This window comes from Aotus nancymaae, unplaced genomic scaffold, assembly GCF_030222135.1.
Source record: "Aotus nancymaae isolate 86718 unplaced genomic scaffold, 86718_ANA_hifiasm-v0.15.2.pri h1tg000029l, whole genome shotgun sequence".
Lineage (NCBI taxonomy): Eukaryota > Metazoa > Chordata > Mammalia > Primates > Aotidae > Aotus > Aotus nancymaae.
The window spans coordinates 5,914,931-5,941,108 of NW_026988442.1; the positions used below are offsets into that span (position 1 = coordinate 5,914,931).

General features: G+C 43.2%; 1 protein-coding gene across 4 annotated transcripts in view; it reads left to right on the forward strand.

Moving 5' to 3' along the window:
• Positions 1-25,720, forward strand: part of FERMT1 (FERM domain containing kindlin 1) — a 45,689-nt gene extending 19,969 nt beyond the window's left edge. The window contains exons 7-16 of one of the 4 annotated variants that reach the window (XM_021665793.2): positions 4,358-4,465; positions 4,957-5,088; positions 6,997-7,046; positions 10,699-10,823; positions 11,864-11,970; positions 14,460-14,681; positions 15,944-16,068; positions 20,750-20,891; positions 23,202-23,380; positions 24,741-25,720. In XM_021665793.2, the coding sequence (XP_021521468.2) occupies positions 4,358-4,465; positions 4,957-5,088; positions 6,997-7,046; positions 10,699-10,823; positions 11,864-11,970; positions 14,460-14,681; positions 15,944-16,068; positions 20,750-20,891; positions 23,202-23,375 (1,185 nt within the window). In that variant the 3' untranslated portion in view covers positions 23,376-23,380; positions 24,741-25,720. Of the gene's footprint in view, positions 1-4,357; positions 4,466-4,956; positions 5,089-6,996; positions 7,047-10,698; positions 10,824-11,863; positions 11,971-14,459; positions 14,682-15,943; positions 16,069-20,749; positions 20,892-23,201 lie in introns of those variants that run through there. The other 3 variants (XM_021665792.2, XM_021665794.2, XM_021665795.2) reach the window with 3 other exon arrangements.
• Positions 25,721-26,178: the final 458 nt, after the last annotated feature.

Below are 26,178 nucleotides of genomic sequence, written 5' to 3' on the forward strand. Positions count from 1 at the left end.
GAGCCACTGTACCCGGCTCTATTTTCAATTAAGCAAAGAAAAGGACCAAGGAGAGGGTATGCATAGCCAACCCCACCAAGGAAACAGTTTGTTTCTAAGTCACTGGAGAATCCATTGAAAGAGTTCTCAGGGCCAGGAGGTGGGGTGGGGGGAGTCCTATAAGGATGCCTGTTAATGACCTGTCAAAGATCTGGAACCTTGTGATGCAGCCTTGTCTCTGGAGAAATGGGAACAGACCTCCAGAGAGGAAACTCCAGAGCTTTGCTGGATGCATCAGAGAAATCCTGTGTTACTTGGCAAGAGAAAGAGCTCATCTCGTAGCTAGTTAAGACATCTTATCCCAGACCCTGTTTTTCTGTAAATGTAGGTAACTTTTATTTAATTCATGTTCTTTCAAAGAATTGTTTTATTTGGCATGTAGCAGGGTGTTAGGATGTTCAGGTATGGAAGATTTTATTAAATTGTTAAAGTTTTTATTCACTGCATTGTGAGAAGTCTCATAGAGTAACTTAACTTCCCACTGAGACTCCTGCAGCATTAGCATTGTAAACACTGGGACTGAGTGACTGACAGACAGACATACAACTGGATATGACGGTGTGTTAATTCCATTCAAATTTCAGTGGCTGCACATACTATTTAGATTCCATCTGTAAACTGAATTACAGCAGGGGTCTTTTGGGGGGAGATTGGCTGCATGGTTTTTTTGGAATGTGGTTTTTTAGTTGTTATGTTTTGATTGCACTATAATTTACATAACATAAAATTCACTCATTAGGTGAATTTTTGGTCTACTATGATTTTTGGTCAATTTATACAGATGTGTAACCATCACCCCAATCCAGTTTTAAAAACACTTCCAGGCCGGGCACGGTGGCTCACGCCTGTAATCCCAGCACTTTGGGAGGCCGAGGCGGGTGGATCACGAGGTCAAGAGATCGAGACCATCCTGGTCAACATGGTGAAACCCCGTCTCTACTAAAAAAAAAAATACAAAAAATTAGCTGGCATGGTGGCGCGTGCCTGTAATCCCAGCTACTCAGGAGGCTGAGGCAGGAGAATTGCCTGAACCCAGGAGGTGGAGGTTGCAGTGAGCCCAGATCGCGCCATTGCACTCCAGCCTGGGTAACAAGAGCAAAACTCCATCTCAAAAAAAAAAACAAAAACACTTCCAGCCAGGCACCGTGGCTTACACCTGTAATCCCAGCACTTTGGGAGGCCGAAGCGGGCAGATCCCCTGAGGTCAGGAGTTTGAAACCAGCTTGGCCAACATGGCAAAACCTTGTCTCTACTGAAAATACAAAAAATTAGCCAGGTATGGTGGGCAGGCGCCTGTAGTCCCAGCTACTTTAGAGGCTGAGGCAGGAGAATCGCTTGAGCCCGGGTGGCAGAGGTTGCAGTGAGCCGAGATCGCACCATTGCACACCAGCCTGGGCAACAGAGTAATACTCCATCTCAAAATAAATAAATAAAAATTTTAAAAATAAAAATCAAACATAATAAGAAAGAAATTATTTAGAGTAAAAATGGAAAACAGACCATTCTCCTAAGAGGCAGCCACGGTTAGCAACTTCGTGACCAACTATCTTTGCAGACTTTTTACACATATTTACAAACGTATTTTTGAATAGATTTTCAAGACTTTGTGTTCTCAAGATAAATAGGATCATTTGTTTGCTCTGTAGCTTGCTTCTTTTTACTTCATAATATTTCATGGCTATCTTTCATATCAGTATAAATAAGTCAGACTCACTTTTTTTAACCACTGAAACATAATCAAAGGAAAGGCTAAACAGTAGTTTATCAGGATGCAAATGCGCTGAACATGCCACCATGCCTGGATAATTTTTTTTTGTTTTTGTAGAGACAGGGACTCTTCATGTTGTCTAGGCCGATCTTGAATTCCTGGCCTTAAGCAATACTCCTGCCTTGGCCTCCCAAGTAGCTGGGACTATCAGCATGCTCCACTTTTTTAAAAAATAGAGACAAGAGTCTTGCTATCTTGATATGTTGCCCAGGCTGGGCCACTGTCCATTTACAAAGCATCCCAAAAAGAAACTCTGTGCCCATTAAACAATAAATCTCCATTATCTCCTCTCCCTTGTCCCTGGTAACCTCTATTCTACTTTCTGTCTCTGTGAATTTGCCTATTCTAGATAGTTCATATAAGTGAAGTCATACAGTATTTGTCCTTTTGTATTTGGCTTATTTCACTTAGCATAGTATCTTCAAGCTTCATTCACATTGTATCATGTATCAGAATTTCATTTCCTTTTTTTGTTTGTTTTTGAGACAGAGTCTTACTCTTGTTGCCCAGTCTGAAGTGCAGTGGTGCAGTCTCAGCTCACTGCAACCTCTGCCTCCCAGGTTCAAGTGATTCTCCCACCTCAGACTCCCGAGTAGCTGAGATTACATGTGCCTGCCACCATGCTCAGCTAATTTTTGTATTTTTAGTAGAGATGGGGTTTCACCATGTTGGCCAAGCTTGTCTCAAACTCGTGACCTCAAGTGATCTGCCCACCTCTGCTTCCAAAGTGCTGGGATTACAAGTGTGAGCCACCACGCCCAGCCAGAATTCCATTCTTTTTTAAGGCTGAATAGTGTTCTATTGTATGTATACAGCACATTTTATTTATCCATTCAGCTGTTGATGGACATCTGTGCGCTTTCTACCTTTTGGCCATTATGAATATTGTTACTGTAAACATGGTTGTACAAGTACTGTTTGGATGCTGCTTTCTGTTTGCTCGGGTGTACATCTCGGAGTAGGATTGCTGGATCCTATTCTTTTTCTTTCACCATATTGGTCAGGCTGGTCTTGAACTCCTGACCTCAGGTGATCCGCCCACCTCAGCCTCCCAAAGTGCTGGGCTTACAGGCGTGAGCCACCGTGCCTGGCTGCTGGATCCTATTCTATGTTTAACTTTTTAAAGAACTGACAAACTTTTCTACAGAGGCTGCATCATTTTACACCTAGCTGTGCACAAGGGTTCCAATTTCTCCACATCCTCACCAACACTGGTTATTACCTGTCTTTTAGATAAGAGCCATTCTAGTAGGTGTGAAGTAGTCTCTGATTGTGGTTTTATATGTTTAAATTATTTAATCCATCCGTAATTTGTATTTTTGGATAGTGTAAAGTCATTTTTTTGTTTTGATTTTTGTTCCCCAAGAGGCTAGGCATTTTCAACACTGTTTATAGTATTGAATTCTTTCTTCCCCTGCTGATATAAAATGTTATTTTTATATTTTAATATAAAATAAATATTTTATATTTTGTATAAAATTTAATGTTTTATATTAAATTTATATACATACATAAGTCTGTTTCTAAATAAGGCTTTATTGACACTTTATCAATGTACCATACCATTTTAATTATTGCAGCTTTATAATAGGTTTTAATGTCTGGGAGAACAAGTGCTTTACTCAACACTGTTGATTTTCAATTTCTTGGCAATATTTGAACACTGTATCTTCCAACTTAACTTGAGAATTGGCTTGTATAAAGTTTCATTTAAAAATTCCTATCAGATTCTGCTTGGGATTGCACTGAACTTGCAGATCAGCTTGGGGATCCATTCTATTACACTGGTTTTTTAAAAATTATACTTTAAGTTCTGGGGTACATGTGTAGAACGTGCAGGTTACATAGATATGCATGTGCCATAGTGGTTTGCTGCATACATCACCCCATCATCTACATTAGGTGTTTCTCCTATTATGTAAACCATTTTTACTATCTATTTACTACCAATATGTAGTAATAAAAAAGAAAGAGGATAATGGAATCAAAGTTGGGTTGTGAGGAAGCAGCAGCAGCTATGGAAAATATTTGGAGAAAGTTAGTTCTGAATTTAGAAGTAAAATGGGCTGGAGAGGCCAGGCACAGTGGCTCACATAAACCCAGCGCTTTGGGAGGCTGAGGTGAGTGAATCGTTTGAGCACAGGAGTTCAAGACCAGCCTAGGCAACATGGTGAAACCCTGTCTGTACAAAAAATATAAACATTAGCCAGGTGTGGTGGTGCACACCTATAGTCCCAGCTACTTGGGAGGCTGGGGCACAAAAATTGCATGAACCCAGGAGGTGGAGGTTGCAGTGACCCGAGATTGCATCACTGCACTCCAGCCTAGGTGACGGAGTGAGACCCTGTCTCAAAAAAAAAAAAAAAAAAAAAAAAAAACCTTTAAAAAAGAGGGCTGAGGAAGTGGCACAATAGAAATACTCCTTTCAGTTACCTGAACTGAAGTTTGTTGCATCTGATTAACAGAGAATGGCCTCAGTTGTTTCAGAATTTTTGTGTCATGGGATATAAATATATCTCGTTACCCACACACCTCTGTTTTTGTCTCTAGTATGATGCTGTCCGAATAAACCAACTCTATGAACAAGCCAGGTGGGCCATTCTCTTAGAAGAAATTGATTGCACAGAGGAAGAAATGTTGATCTTTGCAGCTCTACAGGTATGGGAACTTCAGTACCTTTTCTCTGGAAGGTGACAAACCACATTTGTTCTGCTTAGAGTTTCATATGCTTCATACTATTTTTTTTTATGTATTATTCTTTGAAGAAATAGTTGAAAATAAGGGGAGCAATTTTTTTGTATTTTTTATCTTGCTTTCTTCTTTAGACAAGAACAAATTTTTAATTTAAAATGCTCCTCATAATCCACACACACTCACATCCTATGTAAGACATTAGTCTTGCAATTATCTCTTCCCTACAGTAAGCACAATCAGTGATGAGAAAGAACTACTTGTGAACATGACTAACCATGAACCTCAGAATTATCAGGTTAAAATGTCATTTTCCCTGCATGGGAAGGAGACCTCCTTTCAGGATATGTTCAGTATTCCAAGGGAATAGTCCTCAAAGAAAAAAATGGCTAATGGCTCCACTGATGTTTATAACATTTCTGTTTGCAACATTTCTAAAACCTCTGCTTTCATTTTAGTACCACATTAGCAAACTGTCGTTGTCTGCTGAAATACAGGATTTTACAAGCGAGTCCGAGGTTGATGAAATAGAAGCAGCACTTTCTAATTTGGAAGTAACCCTAGAAGGTGGAAAAGCAGACAGCCCTTTGGTATGAACTTTTTCTGATCACCCAGAATTGTGGCTTTCTTCTAACTGATTGACAAGTATAAATGAACCTTTATTTATTAGAAGTAAGAGAATATGTCATCTGATTTTGAAAAAAAAAAAAAAGAAAGAAAAGAAGATGCTCTTCACCTAACAAGCTTCAACCTAGCAAGAACTAAGGGACTATATTTTCATTTCTACTAATGACAATACTTTTGTGTTGTATGTCTTCCTAGGGATAAGTTGGCATGGTGTGAGGGAGCCACTGCTGAGGGCTCCACTTCACTAGCACGGAATGTGGAATTGGTCCCTCAACTTAAGTCTAGAAAATACCATCCTGTCTGTTGCATGGGGCAGCTGTGAGAGTAGAATAGAGAAAATTGTTTTTTTTCTTTTTTTCTGAAATAAGCTGAAGTGCAATAGTGTAATCAAGGCTCACTGCAGCCTCAGCCTCCTGGGCTCAAGCAGTCCTCCCATCTCAGCCTCCTGAGTAGCTGGGACTACAGGCACACACCACTGTGCCTGGCCAATTTTTGTATTTTTTGTAGAGACAATGTTGTGTCATGTTGCCAGGCTGGTCTCTAAATCCAGGGCTCAAGTGACTCTCCCACCTTGGCCTCCCAAAGTGTTGGGATTACAGGCATGAGCCACTGTGACCGGCCAAGAAAATTCTTTACAGATAAAAACCTTATTTCTATTTACTTTGTTACCCATTTCAACTAGACAAGCTTGACAGAAGTCATGGTCTTTTTCTGGAACATTGTAAAAAGTTTCTGAATGCTTTTGACTTCAGGAGATAAACAAAAACCCTTCCAATAAAACATAAAGAAATGAAACTATTTTGTCATATCTTGCTCCTTATCCATGAAAGGTGAATGTCAGCTTTATAACTGAAATGCCCCTCCTATTTAATTCACTCCTGAGGTGCCACCCTTTTGTTTAACATCGGTCATGGGGATAATTATTAATTGCATTGAATCAGAGAGGTGGGTCCACCATATTGGATGTAAACAGTAATCGTGGATTAGAATGAGTTACTCCATTCTTCTGCATTCAGTGTGTTCTCTTATCATTAAATGTCCTAAAATAAGAAATTGGTCTCATTCAGGAGCAAATACTTAATACAAGCTAAATGCCAAGATTCTGTAGAGATGCAGGGCCCTGTCTCACGTTTATAAAACACATAAGCCCCATGAACTTGGAGTTCTCTGTTGTCTACTTTCTCCACTGAATAAATATAGCAGGCATGTAATTCTTCTTAGAACAAATAAAAAGTTATCTCCTTCCTCCCTTAAAATTTTTATGTGACTCTAACAATAGGCTTTTCAGTTGGAAAATGTAGGTACCAACTACATTGCAGAATGAACTTCGAGCCAAGTTCACTTTGAGAGTTTAATCAGTGACCTGGGTGTAGCAGAAGCTCCCCGCTCTAATGTAAAAATTATAAAATCTTTTGTTTGCATATAAAAGTATTCATTTCTAATTCAGATTTTTAACTTGAAGTAAAGTTACAGGGAGTACTTGATCCATTTTTTTCCATCTCTTGTTTTTCATTTTTGTCATCTATGACACAAACAGGAAAGTGAAAAATACATACACGTACAGCTTAACAAGTTAGTATTAAGTTGTCACTCAAGTCACCACCGAAATCAAGAAATAGAACTTTACCAGCCACCTCGGGGACCTCAACAGGTCCCCGTTCTTTTTCCAACCCTCCTTACTCCCACACCCGGCTAACTATTGGAAATATGGCGAGTGTAACTGAAGAACTGAGTTTTTCATTTAATTTAATTTGAATTAATTCATTAAATAGCCACTTGCAGCAAGTGACTGCCCAATTGGACAGCTCAGGCCGAATGTCAGCATCACTTACAAAGTTCCTGCTTTTGAAACGTTATCTGTTTTTTCTTAGGAGGACATTACTGATATCCCTACACTTGCAGATAATCTCAAATTATTTAGGTAAGTAACCTTTAATGGGGAAAAGGAGTTACTCGTAACAAAGCCTCGAAGATAAAGAGTGCAGGAGTTTAAATTGTATGTCCCTGAGGCAGGTTCATGGTTCAATGGTGAAAGTGTGGGCTTTACCATCAGACAGACAGTGGGTTGAATCCTAGCTCTACCACACACACCAGTAGGTGACTTTGGGTAATATATTATGTCTCTGAGCCTCCATTTTCCAATCTATAAAATGAGAATATGCCTCCTCTTGGGTTTGTCAGGAGGATTCAATGAAATTATGCATATGAAGCATTAAGCATGGTACCTGGCTCATAGTACATGCTCAGTGAATGGCGGCATGAACCTGGCCGTCATCAGTGATAATAAACACATCTGCCTTACTAAAGATTCTAAGAGGATCCATCTGGGAGGCTAAGTACTCTGATACCATTTGAAGGCTCTTTTATAGTTTAAAAGCCATTTCTCTCTAGAACTTTGATCCTCGGCTTATAGAGAGTAGTCACCTTAGTTTATCTACCTGTTTAAGTGCTTCTGATAAACTCCCCCATCACCTCAGGTCGACCTGAAACTGCTAAAAAGGCAGAGAAGTTTTTTTTCATGGAAAGAATGGACTGCCACCTCTACAATGGTGCCAGGGTGTGTTAGGATGAAAGAAACAAGGCTCTTTGAATTCTTATCAGTTCCTTATTTCACTTTATGGTTTGTTGACTTTTCTTAACCAACTGGCACTTCACTGGGGCAGTGGCTTTAAAGGAAACATAAGCTGCTTTTGATAACACAGGATGCAAAGAAAGAAAGAATGAACAATGAAGCAGATATAAATGAAAAATAAGCATCCAAAGGTAACAATATTTGTCACTAGGTTTCTACAGGTTTGGTTTTGGGTTTTTTTTTTTACTGTGATTGTAGGATGTGGTCACAAACAATAGGGTCATTCTTTTTTTTTGAGACAGAGTCTCACTCTGTCACCCAGGCTGGAGTGCAATGGCACGATCTCAGCTCACTGTAACCTCCACCTCCCAGGAAGGAGCTATTCTCTTGCCTAGCCTCTTGAGTAGTTGGGATTATAGACACCCACCATCATGCCCAGCTAATTTTAGTATTTTTATAGAGAGGGAGTTTCATGCTGGCCAAGCTGGTTTTGAACTTCTGAACTCAGGTGATCCACCCACTTCAGCCTCCCAAAGTGCTGGGATTACAGGCATGAGCCACCATGCCCAGCCAGGGTCATTCATTTAACTTCCCTAGCATAACCACATTTCACTCATTTTGTATAGTCAGAGCTACAAAAAAAGTAACAATTTGAATCCACAAATACATCTTAATAAAGTATTCATAATTGTTCTACAAAAAAAAATGAGTTACCACATTCTCTGTAGAGGACAAATCAAGCCCTTCACAAACCAAATGGTGACTGTAGCCTTTCTATAAAGGCTGTATCTTTATTATTCTCAAAATACTATTCATTTTGGAGAATCCAAGTATTAGATAAACAACCTTCTAAATATGTTGCTTAGACGTGCCTGAGTGTGGAGGCTCACGCCTTTAATACCAGAACTTTGAGAGGCCAAGGTGGGCGGATCGCTTGAGCTCAGGAATTTGAGACCAGTCTGGCCAACATGGTGAAACCTCAACTCTACTAAAAATACAAAACTTAGCTGGCCATGGTGGGGCACACCTGTAATCCCAGCTACCCAGGAGGCTGAGGCACAAGGATCTCTTGAACCCAGGAGGCGGATGCTGCAGTGAGCCAAGATCATGCCACTGTATTCTGACCTGAGTGACAGAGCAAGACTCTATCTCAAAACAAACAAACAAACAAACAAAAAACTTGTATTTATCTTGTTGAGGGCTATAGTTAAGAGAGCTCTTTTTTTTTTTTTTTTTTTTGAGATGGAGTCTTGCTCTGTCACACAGACTGAAGTGCAGTGGCCTGATCTCAGCTTGCTGCAGCCTCCACCTCCCGGTTCAAGTGATCCTGTTGCCTCAGCCTCCTGGGTAGCTGGGATTACAGGTGTGCACCACCACAGCTGGCTAATTTTTGTAGTTTTAGTAGACCTGGGGTTTCACTATGTTGGCCAGATTGGTCTCAAACTCCTGAGTTCAAGTGATCTGCCCATCATGGCCTCCCAAAGTGCTGGGATTACAGGTGTGAGCCACCGCACCCAGCAAATAAATACTACTTTAATACAGTGTTTTTTCTTAATCCTGGAAATGTTAACTTCATATAATGTTTTTCAAATTTATTTTTATAACTTGTATGTGATATTCTTCTATAATATACTGGGGGAGAAATTCTTGGGTTTTTTAATTTCATTTATTTATTTTTTAGAAACAAGGCCTCACTCTGTCACTCAGTGTGATCATAGCTCACTGCAGCCTCAACTGCCCAGGCTTAAGCAATCCTCTCACGTAGCTGGGACTATAGACACACCACCATGCCTGGCTAATTTTTCTTTTTTTGTAGAGGTGGGATCTTGCTATGTTGCCCAGGCTGGTCCTGAACTCCTGGCCTCAGGCAGTTCTCTCACTTCAGCCTCCCAAAGCGCTGAGATTATGGCACTGTATCCGGCATATACCTTTTTTTAATGTCCACCTTTTCTCTTATCTTTTTGTAAAGGATAATACATTTTTAGCTAAGGAAAGACTAGTACTGACATGTTAAAGAAAACTGGCCCGAACTACACATGAATGGCGTTAACGCCAAGATTCCTCTCTTCTCCTATTCTTGATGCAGAATTCCACCCCTCTGGCATGAGATGTTCTGATCTGCCCCCAAGGCCAGGATGCTTCCACAGAACCAGTACTAATAATTTCTTTTCTCTACCTATCTCTGACCCCTGTCCTACCCCCTAGCTCATTCTCACATTTCCTATTTTGAATGACCCAACCTTTAGGCTTACCATTGGCACGACCAACCTTGTGTAGTCCACAGTATAAGGTTTTCTGGCCCCAACAGATACCAGTACCACTGTTGGATATCTTCCCTCAGAACAGTTTTTAGTACCAGTAGAGTCTATATTGACCAGCTGTAGATTCGCTGATTTCCCTGACTCACTGAGAATTCTCTTGTAGTTTCTCTTAAGAGCCAAGAAGAAACTACAGAAAATGCTGCTCATGTTTATATCTGACCTGTATGTCTGATAACTTGAAGCTTGGGCTGTCCATATCGACACCTTTTTCAAATGCAAGAAGTATGCTGAGATTCCAGATGTCACCAGATTCACATAGGTTTCTCACATACACCATCACAGTTTAGCACTTCAGTTGTGTCAGGCACTGTGATAAGCTCTTCATATAAATGACCTCATTCTATCCTCACAAAAGCCCTGAGTTCCCAGATTACGGCTGTCCCCAGCACACAGAGGCAGTACATGCAGCCCAGGTGAGTGCAGGATCTTTCCCAGGGCACGCATGCAGACAGTAGCAGAGCCAGGCGTGGCCCCAGGTGGAGCCTTGGTGTTAAAATCTACATCTCATATCAACACTTCATTTCTAGTGTTTAGAAATTAGCAATTTGAAAATCATTTTTGAAAAAACGAAGTGTGTTTTGTTTGACAGGGCATCTAGAGCATCTGATCTGCTTGAAATCTGCAGTATGTTCTATATTTCTGGATGGTGATTTAAAAGTTTATTCTCCTTTAATTTGCAGGCCCAAGAAGTTACTACTAAAAGCTTTCAAACAGTATTGGTTTGTCTTTAAAGACACATCCATAGCCTATTTTAAAAATAAGGAACTTGAACAAGGAGAACCAGTAGAAAAACTAAATCTTAGAGGTAAGAGTACCCTACCTACATCTTGCTGTGGCTCGTCATAAGTCAGGAAGCAGGCCAGATGCAGTGGCTCAAACCTGTAATCCCAGCACTTTGGGAGGCCAAGGTGGGTGGATAACCTGAGGTCAAGAGTTCAAGATCAGCCTGGCCAACATGGTGGAACCCCGTCTCTACTGAAAATACAAAAATTAGCCAGGTGTGGTGGCACACGCCCGTAGTCCCAGCTACTTGGGAGGATGAGGCAGGAGAATTGCTTGAACCCAAGAGGCAGAGGTTGCAGTGAGCCAAGATCATGCCACTGCTCTCCAGCCTGGGTGATGAAAAAGCCAGGTAGCAGATTAAAGGCAGGGTTCCTACACAATGAAGCAGTTTACTTCTAGAGGAACCACCATACCTGTGTCACTGTTTTATTTCCAAATGACATCCTGGCTGCAGCTGCTCTTCAGCGCATGGGCCTTGAATGCGGTCTAGTAAACATGTTTATTTGCATTCTGCTGTTCTGTCTTTCTCAGAATAAACTCTGTGTCCAGAGTTTATTCATGTCCAAGAGTATAGGACATTAGGTGCTGTAAGATCCTGAAAAGCTTTCTGTTTTCCAGAACAGTTATATTTAATTCAGTGTCACTTTAATGCCTATTCTAATTTCTGAAGGTCACTGTGAGTGTCCTGAAAACTATCGATTAATTGAAATATTTAATTAACCAGTACACTCAACTCTCATTATTGTGGCAATCAGAGAATTCCTTCTGCTTTGATTTATTTTAAAGTTCATAGTCATAATTTTTTCTATGAGTCTATTAACCTGAAGATGAATTAAATTGACTTTTTGATTTAAGAAAACCATAGAAGTATTTTTCTTTGTCTATGTTAATTGTTCATAAGTCTTATCTAGTTATCCATTACTTAATGTTAGCAGCTTACTACTACATTTTTCAAAACCAAATCTGAGGGGCTTATATTCAGTCTTTATTATGGATACACACCTGATATGTATCTAACAGATGCTTCAGAACTTATTTTTGTCCCTGATCTTTATCCTTCAGGCTGTGAAGTTGTGCCAGATGTAAATGTAGCAGGGAGAAAATTTGGAATCAAGTTACTAATTCCTGTGGCCGATGGTATGAATGAAATGTATTTGAGATGTGACCATGTGAGTAAAACCCCAAAAATGTGAAGTCACTTCACCTTTACTAAGCATAAGAGCAAAACCTAAAAATGTTTTCACAGATTTAGAGCACTATTGTGTCAGTCAGCTATTGCTTTGTAACAGACAATCACAATGTAACAAAATCACAATGACATTCAACAATAAACATTCGCCATGCAGTGGTTCCCACCTGTAATCCCAGCACTTTGGGAGGCCAAGGTGGGAGGATCACTTGAGGTCAGAAATTGGACACCAGCCTGGCCAACATGGTGAAACCCCGTCTCTAATAAAAATACAAAAATTAGCCAGATGTGATGGCGGGTGCCTGTAATGCCAGCTACTTGGGAGGCTGAGGCAGGGGAATCACTTGAACCTGGAATGTAGAGTTTGCAATGAGCTGAGTTGGTGCCAGTACACTCCAGCCTGGGTGGCAGAGCAAGACTCTGTCCCCCCCAAAAAATAAAAACAATAAACATTGTTTTCTGGAAGATGTGCTGAAAGGTAGTCTGGGGACTGGATGATCCAGGATGGTGTCAGCTGGTCATTTGGGTTTGGAGACACAGGTTTAGCTGGACTGTGCCTCCGATTAAGCTGATTTTATTTATTCTGGGTCCCAGAATGCCTGGGGAAGGTCTCCTCTTGGTGAAGGCAGAAGTGTGAGAGGGCACATGGCAATACGTGCAGCTCCTAAAGCTTAGGCTTGAAGTTGGCACATTGTTACTTCCACCCACATTCCATTGGCCAAAGCAGATGACATGACTCAGCCTGCAGTCAACGGATGGGAATTTCACTGTCCCTGGTGGGAAGAACTGTAAAGTTATATGGCGAAGGGTGTGGATGGTGGTGGGGGGGTATATTAATTAGTCCATTCTCACATTGCTACAAAGAACTACCTGAGACCGGGAGAAAAAAGAGGTTTAATTGACTCCTAGTTCCACAGGCTGTACAGGAGGCATGGCTGGGGAGGCCTCAGGAAACTTACAATCTTAGTGGAAGGAGAAGGGGAAGCAAACACATCTTCACATTGTGACAAGAGAGGGAGAGTGTGAAGGGGGAAGTGCCACACACTTTTAAATTATCAGATCTCATGAGAACTCACTCAATATCACGAGAACAGCAAGGGGTAAATCCGCCCCCATAATCCAATCGCTTTCCACCAGGTCCCTCCCCAGCACTGGGAATTACATTTCAACATGAGATTTGGGTGGGGACACAGCCAAACCATGTCAGGGGCAGTGAATTCAATGTTCCTCACCCACTGTTGCCCCTCTTTAACTGCATCCCCTGTACTTCTGAGGACCACTCCTGTTCACCCTCTGAAGTCAGAAATGAGCACAGACATCAAACAACAATAGAAGCCATCACTGACTTGTTAAGGTCACATAATGGCCATGATTGCGACCTTAGAGTTAGAGTCTTTACTAAGGATAGGCCAGGGTACAAATAATATAGGAACTAGGCTAGTTTTTTTTCATCATTTTCTTTTCTCATAGAGATCAGATGTGATATAGAAATGGAAATATGTATCAAGGAAAGCACTCTGATCGTTTGGGGCTTCACCTATCTGTATCTGTGCCTCACTTCATTGTGCCTTTGGATCATCTTTTTTTTTTTTTTTTTGAGACAGAATCTCCCTCTGTCACCCAGGCTGGAGTGCGGTGGTGCAATCTTGGCTCACTGCAACCTTTGCCTCTTGGGTTCAGGCGATTCTCCTGCCTCAGCCTCCCGAGTAGCTGGGACTATAGGCGCCTGCCACCACGCCCAGCTAATTTTTGTATTTTTTAGTAGAGACAAGGTTTTACTGTATTAACCAGGATGGTCTTGATCTCCTGACCTCATGATCCGCCTGCCTCAGCCTCCCAAAGTACTGGGATTGCAGGTGTGAGCTACTGTGCCCCACCTTTTTTTTTTTTTTTTTTTTGAGACCAAGTATTATTCTGTCTCCTGGGCTCGAGTGCATTGGCACAATCTCAGCTCACTGCAACCTCCGCTTCCCAGGTTCAAAGGATTCTCCTGCCTCAGCCTCACGAGTAGCTGGGATTACAGGCATCTGTCACCATGCACAACTAATTTTTGCATTTTTAGTAGAGACAGGGTTTCACCATGTTGGCCAGGCTGGTCTCAAACTCCTGACCTCAAGCAATCCACCCGTCTCAGTCTCCCAAAGTGCTGGGATTACAGGCATGAGCCACCGCACCTGGCCCTTGGATCGTCTTTAAATGCAAAATTCCCTGCATGCAATTTATCAAAGTTGACATTCCTATCCTCTAGCTCCTTTGCATCTAGACCTTTGCAACACAGGACTCAAAAGCTATTGTCAGGTTTACATTAGGTGATGAGCAGTCACTCAGAATGTGTGCCACTTCACATCTTGCTTGGAAGGTGATGGTTTTGCACTGTAATGGGGAAGATGAAAGCCCAAGTCTCGCTCTGTGAGCAGCAGGGGGCTTTGCACTTGAGCTTGCTTCTCAGCCTTCTGGTGTTTGCTGCAGGAGAATCAATACGCCCAATGGATGGCTGCCTGCATATTGGCATCAAAGGGCAAAACCATGGCAGACAGCTCCTACCAGCCAGAGGTCCTCAACATCCTTTCATTTCTGAGGATGAAAAACAGGAACTCTGCGTCTCAGCTGACTTCCAGTCTCGAAAACATGGATGTGAACCCAGAATGTTTTGTGTCACCACGGTGTGCAAAAAAACACAAATCTAAACAGGTACTGTTAATCTTGTTAGGGCAGTTGTTTGCAGTAAATTCTTTATGCAGACAAAAATAAAAGGAGGATTTCTGGCTGGGCATGGTGGCTCATGCCTGTAATCCCAACAATTTGGGAGGCCAAGGTGGGTGGATCACTTGAGATCAGGAGTTCAAGACCAGCCTGGCCAACATGGTGAAATCTCTTCTCTACTAAAAATACAAAAATTAGTCGGACGTGGTAGTGCAGGCCTTTAATCCCAGCTACTTGGGAGGCTAAGGCAGGAGAATTGCTTGAGCCCAGGAGGTAGAGGCAGCAGTGAGCTGAGATTGAACCACTGCACTCCAACCTGGGCGACACAGCAAGACTCTCAAAAAAAAAAAAAAAAAAAAAACAGGGAATAATTCCATCTGATTAAGAGTATCATCATGAAAAAATCAGCTGATGGTGAAATTTGACCATGTCCGGAATATTAGATAATGTTATGAAATTATTAATTGTGTTAGAGGTGACTGTTCTGCTGACTGAACATGTAGGTATTCCCAGATTGAACTTAATTATTTAGTTCTCACAAATTAATAATTAAACTTCTGCTTCTATAGAGTGGGTTAAAAGTTGCACAGATGAGCTGATACATGTAGAACCGTTGTCTGTGGACACTCCACAGACCTCAGAAAGAGAGGCCCCAGAGCTCTCCAGTGCTGCCAACTTTAGAAGTTTATGTGTTGGGTGATCTTTTTCTTGCTTCTCCTGATGATTGTTGTATCTTGTAGAAAAAGAGAGGGCAGGGCGCGGTGGCTCACACTTGTAATCCGAGCACTTTGGGAGGCCAAGGTGGGTGGATCACGAGGTCATGACTTTGAGACTAGCCTGGCCAACACAGTGAAACCCTATCTCTACTGAAAATACAAAAATTAGCCAGGCTTGGTGGTGCATGCCTGTAGTCCCAGCTACTCAGGAGGCTGAGGCAGGAGAATCGCTTGAACCCAGAAGGCAGAGGTTGCAGTGAGCCAAGATCGCGACACTGCACTCCAGCCTGGGCGACAGAGTGAGATTCCATCTCAAAAAGGAAGGAAAGAAGTAAGGAAGGAAGGCGAGAAGGAGGGAAGGAGGGAAGGAGGGAAGGAGAGAAAGAGAGAGAATGAATGGATGAGAACAGATTGTCTTTCTAGAGCTGCAGTCAGGCCTTGTGTGTACTGTTCTGACGGGGGATCGGGAGCTAACAGGGTGATTACAGAGCAGCTGGTGCATGTGAGGAGAGGTTGATGTCTGTTTCTGCTCAGCTGGCTGCCCGGATCCTGGAGGCACACCAGAACGTGGCCCAGATGCCCCTGGTCGAAGCCAAGCTGCGATTCATCCAGGCGTGGCAGTCACTGCCTGAGTTCGGCCTCACCTACTACCTTGTCAGGTGATTACAGTGTTCACTTGCTTCTCACACTTTCCATTCAATTTTCAGTGGCTTTCTGGGAGCCCCAGTTTTCTCATTTAGCATAGAATATAGAACTCTTTTTATTTTAGAGTACTGTCCTTTTACAAATAGCCCCGACACTTTGAGCTGCTCATAAACATTTTCCATACCTTCTATTCTAAGTGCCAACGCCCCGAAGCTCAGCTAACTGTGGGAAAGGAAATTTTAAAAGGAGGGTTCTTTTAGGATAACTACATTTGCAGAACCAGAGGGAAAACATCACATTTGATTTTATGAAATCTGTAACTTCTTTTCTTTTCTTTTATTTAAGAGATCGGGGCATCTCACTTTGTCGCCCAGGATGGTCTCGAACTCCTGATCTCAAGCAATCCTCCCACCTCAGCCTCCCAAAGCACTGAGTTTACAGGTGTGAGCCACCACACCTGGCTATGACTTTCTTTCATGTCAGCTTCCTCCCTTTTGCATCCCATACTGTGTCTCGTGGTGTGGCTTTGCAGAATTTTTAGGTTTTTAGAGAGGTCCCAGCAAGCCCTTCCTTATTTCTACCCAGCTTTCTCAGATAGCAACCCTGTTCCCACTGGTCTCTGAAGATTTCTGGATCTGAAAGACACATAGGAGGCCCATCTATTTCCCCCAGAAAAATAGCTTAGGTGACTTGTCCAAGTTCACCTGCTAGTCAAGCACACACCCTGGCATAAGCCCTGTGTCCTCATGTGTCATCCCTGCCCGGCGCTATGGCTCTGCCCCACTGTAAACAATGGATGGTTTCCCAAAACATGTCCACAGCATGCTTGTAAATCAAATTACATTTTCAGTTCAGTAGAGAAGACTGATGCTTAAGCGAAATCTACACCCAATCCTGCAGTACAGCAAGTACTCTCTGTCACTTTCTCATCTTATAATTTGGGGGTGGGAAAATTGGTTTGTATTTTTAAGAGTTGACAATTTTTGTTTTCTTGGCCCTTTCCAAAGACTCCATTTCTCCATTACTTCTAACAGGGGAGGCTATTCAGACTTTCCAGCCAGATGCAGTGGCTCACACCTGTAATCCTAGCACTTTGGGAGGCCAAAGTGGGTGGACTGCCTGAGCTCAGGAGTTCAAGACCACCCTGGGCAACATGGCGAAACCCCATCTCTACTAAAAATACAAAAAATTAGCTGGGTGTGCTGATGCACACCTGTAGTCCCAGCTACTCAGGAGGCTGAGGCACTAGAATTACTTGAACCTGGGAGGCGGAGGTTGCAGTGAGCTGAGATGGTGCCACTGCACTCCAGCCTAGGCGACAGAGCGAGACTGTCTCTAAAACAAAAACAGGCAACACTGAAATAGCTCATTTAACGTCAGCCCCAATGTTTGTCCCAAACAAGCAACTCCTTCTGTTTTACTTACCCCAGCAAAAGAGTTAGGAAAGGCAGTGTTGTGCTGGATACCCACTATGTGCAAACGTGTCCATGTGCAGATACATACTCACCTGTAACCCTGCAGTCAACCCTGCATAGTGAAAAACACATGAACACTTCAACTGACCAGGCCCAGCTTTCAGTACCACCTCTGCCTCTGCTAGCTCTGTGACCTGGGCATTTCTGCTGCCCTCCCCAAGCTGCAACTTCTGCATGTGTTCGGTGGGCATTCCGAACCTACCATGCTGAGAGAATCCAGTGCAGCCTGCAAACAAAGTGCCTGATACGTGGTGACATGTGGTGCGGGCCTGAAGTTTCTGGTGACAAAGCCTCTTTTACCAGCTATTTCCCCCTGCACCTCCCTCTGCCTCTGACACCTGTTTACGGAGGTGAGGCTTTGAGGCAGTGGCCCCGGGTATGGTGAAGATCTACTTTTTCCAAGGCTGGTCAGAGTCAAAGGCTGGAGCAGCCCTGCTGTGTGTAGGATGGCTGGTGGAATTGGGGTCTGCCCACACCTGAGAAAACTTGGTCTTTGTTTCAGCACTCCCTGGGTGATGGAGAGCAGCCCAGAGAATTCCCATAGGTTAGAGAGAAGCAGGTGGAGTCAGAAGTGGGTTAACTTGTGATATTAAGCATTAAGGTGGTGAAATGAAGGAATAATGTGGAAATAATTCCAGAAAAGTGGAGTAGATTTTAATCAAGGGTGACATGCAGAAGATAAGAATGATAGGCCAGGCTCATGCCTGTAATCCCAGCACTTTGGGAGGCCAAGGCAGGCAGATCACCTGAGGTCGGGAGTTCGAGACCAGCCTGCATGGAGAAACCCTGTCTCTACTAAAAATATAAAACTGGCCTGGAGTGTTGGTGCAGCCTGTAATCCCAGCTACCCAGGAGGCAGAGGTTGCAGTGAGCTGAGATCGTGCCATTGCACTCCAGCCTGGGCAACAAGAATGAAACGCTATCTCAAAAAAAAATAAAAAAGAAGATGATGTAAAAAATGACTTACTCAACTAGGAATTTTTTTTTAATTATGCTTTTCTGTCTCCTGCAATGTCAATTTTCACATCAGTATCCCCTCCTTTCATCTCCTCCAGTTGCTGTCCCCGTTCTGTGCCCCACTTCACAGCAGAACTGCTTTAATGTATTGTACCTACCTACTACCTCCAATTCCTTTCTTTCGTCTCTTGAATCCACTCATTAGGTTTTCTCTCCCTCCCCACCCCACTGGCCCTTCTACTTTCTGTCATCAAGGTCACCTGTTGACCATCCATGACCTTCATTTGTGTTGCTGAGCCCATAGGTCAACCCTCAGTCCTTGCGCCAGCTGCCCTCTCAGCAGCATGTGACACAGTGAGTCACCCCATCCCCCTTGGCAACTCACGTCACTTGCCTTCCAACACAGCTGACTTTCCTGGCTTTTTTCCTCCCTCACTGACTGGTGCTTTTGGTCTCCTTTGCTGGTTCTTTCTCATCTTTCCAATCTGTTAGAAACCGGAGTGCACAGTCCTCAGTTTTTTGTTTTATTCTTTTTTTTTTTTAATTAGAGACAGGGTCTCACTCTGTCGCAGTGGCACAATCATGGCTCACTGTAACCTCGAACTCCTGGGCTCATGGGATCCTCTCACCTCAGCCTTCCAAGTAGCTGGGACCTGCAAGCTACCACACCTAGCTGACTTTTTTTTAGGAGATGGGATCTCACTATGTTCCCCAGGCTGGTCTCAATCTCTTGGCCTCAAGTAATCCTCTTTCCTCGGCCTCCCAAAGTGCTGGGAGGGATTACAGGTGTGGACCGCCACACCCAGCCAGGCCTCAGTTCTTAAAGCATTCCTCCTCTCAATCTCTACTCACTCTCTCGGGTTCAGCTGTTCTTTTGACTTCATTTATATGCCAGTTACTCTGAAATGTATACTTCAGCCCAGAACTCTCTCTTGAACTGAAGATTCATAGATTCAGTGACCCTTTGATATCTAAGGAGCATCTCATCTCAGCATGTCCAAAATTCCTCATTTTCCCCCTGAACTGGCTCCCACCTTCATTCTTCTTCATCTCAGTAGAAGGCAACTCCTCCCACTAGACGTTCAGGCCAAATCCTTTGGAGTCATTCTTTATTCTGCTCTTTCTCTTACACCGGCATCCTGCCCACAGGCAACTCCTAGTGACTCTACCGTCGAAGTACACAGAATCCGACCACTTCTTCCCCCTCCTCCACCACCAACGCCACAGTGCCAGTCCAGAGTGATCCTGCTTGGTCTTCCTGCCTCTACCCTGGTCCCCCTAAGTTTTTAACTTAGCAGCCAGAGGGGTCCTTTTAAAATCTTAAATCAGATTTTGTGAAGCCTCTGCTCAAAACCATCTGGGAGGGGCATGGTGGCTCATGCCTGTAATCCCAGCACTTTGGGAGGCAAAGGCAGGAGGATTGCCTGAGTTTAGGAGTTCAAGACTAGCCTGCGCAACATAACGAGACCCTGTCTCTACAGCACACACACACACACACAGACTCACACATACACATTTTAAAAAAACATCTGAAGGATTTCTTATCTCATTCTGAGTAAAAACCAGATCCTTACAGTGGCCTACAAGACCTTTGCTCTTGAACTCGTATTTCTCTCCCCTCCTTCACTGCTTCAGCCACGTGGGCCTCCTGGCAGGTCCTTAAGTACATCAAAAAAAAAAAAAAAGTAGCTGTGCCCTCTGCCCGGAATACTCTTTCCCCAGATATCCTCATGGCTTACATCCTCATGCATATCCTTTTTTTTTTTTTATCAAATGTCACCTTTTCACTGACCTTCCCTGACCTCCCTGTTTTAAATGGTAACCACCTCATTGCCAGTATTCCCTGTACCCCTCCAACTTTATTTTCTTTCATGATCTATCTGGCATATGTACTTCCTACTTATGATCTTCTCCCTCCTGTAGTCAGGAATTTTCCTTCCATTTAGCTCACTACTATATCCCCATGCCTAGAAGAGTGCCTGACACAGTCAGTAATAATTTTGAATGAATGTATTTGATTCCATCATATTTACTTTTCTCTGATGTCAATTTCACTTAGCGATCATCTGCAGGATAGCCTTCATTCTTTTTTCATGCTGTTTATATCACAATAAAAATGCCCCCCGGCAGAAAGTTAATCTTCCATTGCCCATTCCTCCGAAATGATTTAGAAATACCAGTAGTATTCTTAAGTTATATGTAAATGAACATCATATTATAGGAAGCAGTTGCTTCTCTTAACTAATATTGTGATTCTTTTCAGATTTAAAGGAAGCAAGAAAGATGAAATTCTGGGAGTTTCATATAACAGGTTGATTAAAATCGATGCCGCCACCGGGATTCCAATGACAACGTGGAGATTCACAAATATCAAACAGTGGAATGTAAACTGGGAAACCCGGCAGGTAAAGTGAAAGTTTTTGGTGTTCAGTGTTGAGCCTATAAATGTGTGTTCCCTCAGAATTGCAGATTATTCTGATTTTTAAAAGGTGTTCTTCTATTTAGAACTAAGAAACCACAAGCATGTGGTAATTGTCTGCTAAAATAATCATGCAATTCTGGGCAGCTTCCTAACAAGCACAGGCCAAATGCTCTTGTATTAGCACTGGAAATTGGCTTAGTCTCCATGCAGACTTCCAATACAGACAGGTTCTAAAATTGCTAAGAGCAGTTTGATTAATTTCTATTGACTCAGCATAGGATTATATAGGATTTAGGTTGATCATTACTTAGCAGAAATTACTGGAGCTGTAACTGCTATGCAAAATAAATCCAAAAAAGGCCTCATCTAACTGGCTGCCAAGAAATCTGGTTGAGGACTTGAAGATTCAATTGCTCACCTGGGGAGTACTCCAGTCTGAGAAAAGCTTCGCTTTTTTTTTTTTTTTTTTTTGAGACCAAGTCTCACTCTGTCACCCAGTCTGGAGTGCAGTGGCACGATCTCGGCTCACCACAACCTCTGCCTCCCAGCTTCCAACAGTTCTCTTACCTCAGCCTCCCAAGTAGCTGGGATTACAGGCGCGTGCCACCATGCCCAGCTAATTTTTCTGTTTTTTGTAGAGATGGGGGTTTCATCACGTTGGTCAGGCTGGTCTCGAACTCCTGACCTCATGATCCGCCCGCCTCAGCCTCCCAAAATGCTGGGGTTACAGGTGTGAACTACCACGCCTGGCCAAGCTTCAGTTCTTAAAACCAGGAGCCCTCAAACCCTTAGCCTGTGTTACAGCCTCCCATCATCTCCCATCCTGGAAGCTAAGTTCAGGCCAAGCCTGTATCATGGAAAATTCTAGATAAAGTTAGAGGCACCTTAGCATCCTGCCACTAATTCAAAACATTCTATTCAGTGCTTTGGGATGCCGAGGTGGGTGTATCAGTTGAGGCCAGAAGTTCGGGACCAGCCTGGGCAACATAATGAGACCCTATCTCTACAGAAGATTTAAAAAAAAATTTAAAAAGCCAAATTAGCCAGGTGTGATGGTGTACACCTCTGTAGTTTCAACTACTCAGCAGGAGAGATCACTTGAGGTTCAAGGTTACAGTGAGCTATGATTGTGCCACTGCACTCCAGCTTGGGTAACAAAACAAGATCCTGTTTCATTCATTCTTGAATTAATAAAAACATCCTGATGTTGCTGATATAGAGTCAATCTTCCCTCATTCCTTTGGCATTCTCGTTTTCCAATAGAAAGTCATTGATGAAGAGGGATGATAAGAGGCCTACATATTTGTTAAGAATGCTGGCTTCTTCTCAGCAGTGCTGATAACCATCTGGATGCTTATTTGTAAAATCAGCGTCAGAGATTAGGTGACTTCTAAGGCAGTAGCTCTGAAGCCTTGATGCATATTAGGATCACCTGGAGAGCTTTAAAATACCACTGCCCAGACCACACCCAAGGCCAATTAAATTTGAATCTCTGGGAGTAGGAGCCAGGCATTAGTAATTTTTAAAGGTCCGCAGGTGATTTTAATAGGCAGCCAAGGTTGAGAAACAGCAAAGTCTCTAAGTCTTTCTTCTAGAGCTTAGAGTTTATGACTTTCATCTAGGAAAGGGTTCGGGGCAGTGGCGGTAGGAAAATTCAAGCAGACCTTTTATTATCCATTAAAGAGCCTGCAGGCTAGGTGCATTGGTTTGCGCCTGTAATCCCATCACTGGGATGCTGAGGCAGGTCGATCACTTGAGGTCAGGAGTTCGAGACCAGCCTGGCCAACATGGTGAAACCCTGTCTCTACTGAAAATACAAAAATTAGCCAGGTATGGTGGTGAGCACCTGTAATCTCAACTACTCAGGAGGCTGAGGCACGAGAATCACTTGAACCTGGGAGGTGGAGATTGCAGTGACCCAAGATCGTGCCACTGTACTCCAGCCTGGGTGACAGAGAGAGACTCCATCTCAAAAAATAAAATAAAATAAAATAGCATTCTGCCCTCAACACAGGGAGTGCTTGGGAAATCCTTATATTTAAACTACAAACAGAAAATGTGTTGGGAGTTTTTTAACCAGATGTGCAGCAAAGTTGACACCACCAGAGGGCATAAAGAGAGCAAAGATGTTTTCTGGAAGTGTTTAATGGAAGTGATGGTTTTCTGTGCGTTTTAGGGGGATATCCATCTGTCATCCACCTCAGCAGCCCTCAGCTCCAGGGGCCTGTCCAGCAAAGCGCCCCTTTCTCATCATTTGTCAGAGTTTAAGCTTCTCTGTGCCTTCCTCTTCCAGGTGGTAATCGAGTTTGACCAAAACGTCTCTACTGCGTTCACCTGCCTGAGTGCAGATTGCAAGATTGTGCACGAGTACATTGGGGGCTACATTTTCTTGTCCACCCGCTCTAAGGACCAGAATGAAACACTTGATGAGGACTTGTTCCACAAATTGACCGGCGGTCAGGATTGAAGCAAGTGCGTGCCCCCTCAGCCCACACCAGCAGGGCAAGCCAAAGGCGCCCCTCCCTGGAGGTGTGGGATCCATGACTTGCTCAGCATGTAGATTCTGGACTAACAGACAATATACATTCACCTCTGGTCACCCGGAGCCTCACCTTATTTCAAACCCACTGAGTTTTTCCCTTTTGGCACATCCCTTTCCATACTTTGCCCTGTGCTACCAGGAAGGAGCCTCTCTTGTTTTTTCTATAAAACGGGTGGGCAGGAGAAAGGGAGGTGCCCTAAGATTGCTCTAAGGCCCAGCCTGTGGTTACAGATCTGTGACTTGGAGAACCTGCCAGGTGTATGGCTAGAAGTTGTCCTTGTGCTGATCTGTCTCATTACTAAGTCAAGGGAGAAGACAAAGTTAAAAATCATGTATCTGGTTTACATCATAAAGTACAATTCTCATTTTACAAACTCAGGTATGAAACGAACACCAGTCCTTCATGGAACTGATTTTAGCTCCTGTCTTTTCAAAATGGCAGAGGGAGTTCCTACACACACTTCTTCCCTGGAGGCCAAGTCTAGGGGTAGAAAGGAGAGGGGTGGGGCTACCAGATAGCAGTTGACGACCAAAGGCCCAAGCAGTGGCCCTCAGTGTCATCTGTCCACAGCGCTATCTGCCGAGATGACCACTGACCGACATCTGGTCTTGGTCGTTGGTCTCAGGTTTCTCCTGCCACCTGCAAGCCCCATTCCATTCCTACAGGTCTCTCAGCCATCTGTAAGTCCTTTGTGAAGACGTAGGTGACACGAGGGTACAGGAAAACCCATTCCTCAACCCAGATCCACGTCTCAACTGCTTCTACTCTGCGTCGGCGTTCAGGAAGACAGGCACATTCTCTCTATCCATAGAAACACCTCCCAGCATCAAGGATTCCAGTCAGGTCTCTATCCCAACTGGTCAGGGAGAGAAGGGCAGACCTATTGTCAAAGACCACCATGTCCAAGCTCTGATGGCTCCCCACTGGCTGCCACCACAGGGGCTTTGGGCTGGTCTGGGTCATGGGGAAGCATCCCTCTTACTGCTGGTCAGATACCAAATCTCCTGGATTTGGCATCTATGTTGGTACAACTCCTGGCCTTTTCTCTAAAGGCCTTTGGCTTTTGTAAATCACAAGCCAGTAATAGACTCCCCCCGCTCTGTTTTTTGCTGTGTCATCTCTGCCTTGAGACCACGCTTGCCTTAAGAAAGTGAGCCAATTAACAGCTGCCTGAATTGTCATTTTCCATTTCAGTCTGTTAGAGGTGGGAGGGGTGGGTTTTGAGAAGGTTAAAAGCAATACCCAAAGTAAAGGGAAATATCAGACAATATTTTATCATTTTTTTATAGATGTTCTCCTGCCACACAAAGAATCTGGGCTACAAGGATAAGGCAAAGGCTCCAATCCTATTTCTCCTAGGATGCATTCTTCAGGAGCCTGGCCAGAGTTCCGAGGCCCGCGAGCGTCAGCTGTTGTTTTCTTTCCCAACAAAGCCCTCTGACAAATGAGACCTCAGCAATTCCGGGAGCCACGTAGAGACAGCCTTGGCGAGGGACCCCAAGGTCCTGAGCCAGCAGCTGCCATCTGGAAATTCCTCTTTTAGCCTCTCCTTAGAGGTGAATGTGAATGAAGCCTCCCAGGCACCCGCTGAATTTCTGAGGCCTTGTTAAAGCTCGGAAGTGGCTTAGGCATTTGGGAAATGTAGTTTACATCATAAAGACCTTGATTTGAAATGTTTTCTATAGAAACAGGTGCTCAGTGTACTGTGTTAAACTTGGTGTTGGTCATTTCTCAGCCCTGGGCTCTATCATTTTAGAACCTTGTGAGTTATTTAAGATTATAACTGGCCCTGCATTAAAATAATGTATCTTGATGTCAGATTTTACCTGTTTGCTGCTGAGAACATCTCTGCCTAATTCACCAAAGCCGGATCTTCAGTTCAACGCACTTCCTTGGCTTTTCGTGGTTGTCTGATATTTCCATGAAAACAAAGGAACTAACCGGTTTTGCCTTGAGAGAGTGAGCCAATTAGCTGTAACCAAACAAAGGAACAAACTTTGTTTGGTTACAGCATTCAGGGGAGCATTTCTTCTGTGACACACAGCAACATCCCAAAGAAATAAACAAGCGTGACAAGAAAACTCTAAATGCAACTTAACATTAGTCTTTTTTATATTGGGTGCAAAAGGTTACCCAACTTCCTATGATGAAATTTTAAATTAATGGGTGCCTTTCAGCATCATTTGCTTCCTTATCTACACTAGAGTCCGAAATCTGCATTTTTTATTCTTTTATATGACTTGTAAGTAAAAAATTTATATAGATTTGAGTACGGTCCTGTTGTGTTCTCTCCAACCTACTGTCTCCACAAAAGTGACTGTTTTCTCTATTAGAAATGTGTCTCTCCTCACAGCACCAAGATTCCAAGTCTTTTGCTCCCGTGGTATGGGGAGTGGCAGATCACGGGCGGGGGTCCTCAGAGAGCACCTTAGAAACCTCACTTAACCGCTGGATTCAACTCCTTTCTCACTGACTTGGTCACAAATTTTCTGGCATATCCTGCCTTATCGTGAGCTCTTTTGTCTCTTTCTAGGCCTATATTAAAAAAAAAAAAAAAAAAAAAAGGTAAAAAAAAATCCAGCGGCAATACAGTAGCAGAAGCCTCTGATTCTGATGGCTGAATATTGAGGGCACTTTGCTTTAGTGACATGCAGTTTACAGATACTCCTTTGTGCAATTCTCACGTCAGCCCATAGGCGGTAGAAATGGCTTGCTTTACAAAAGAGA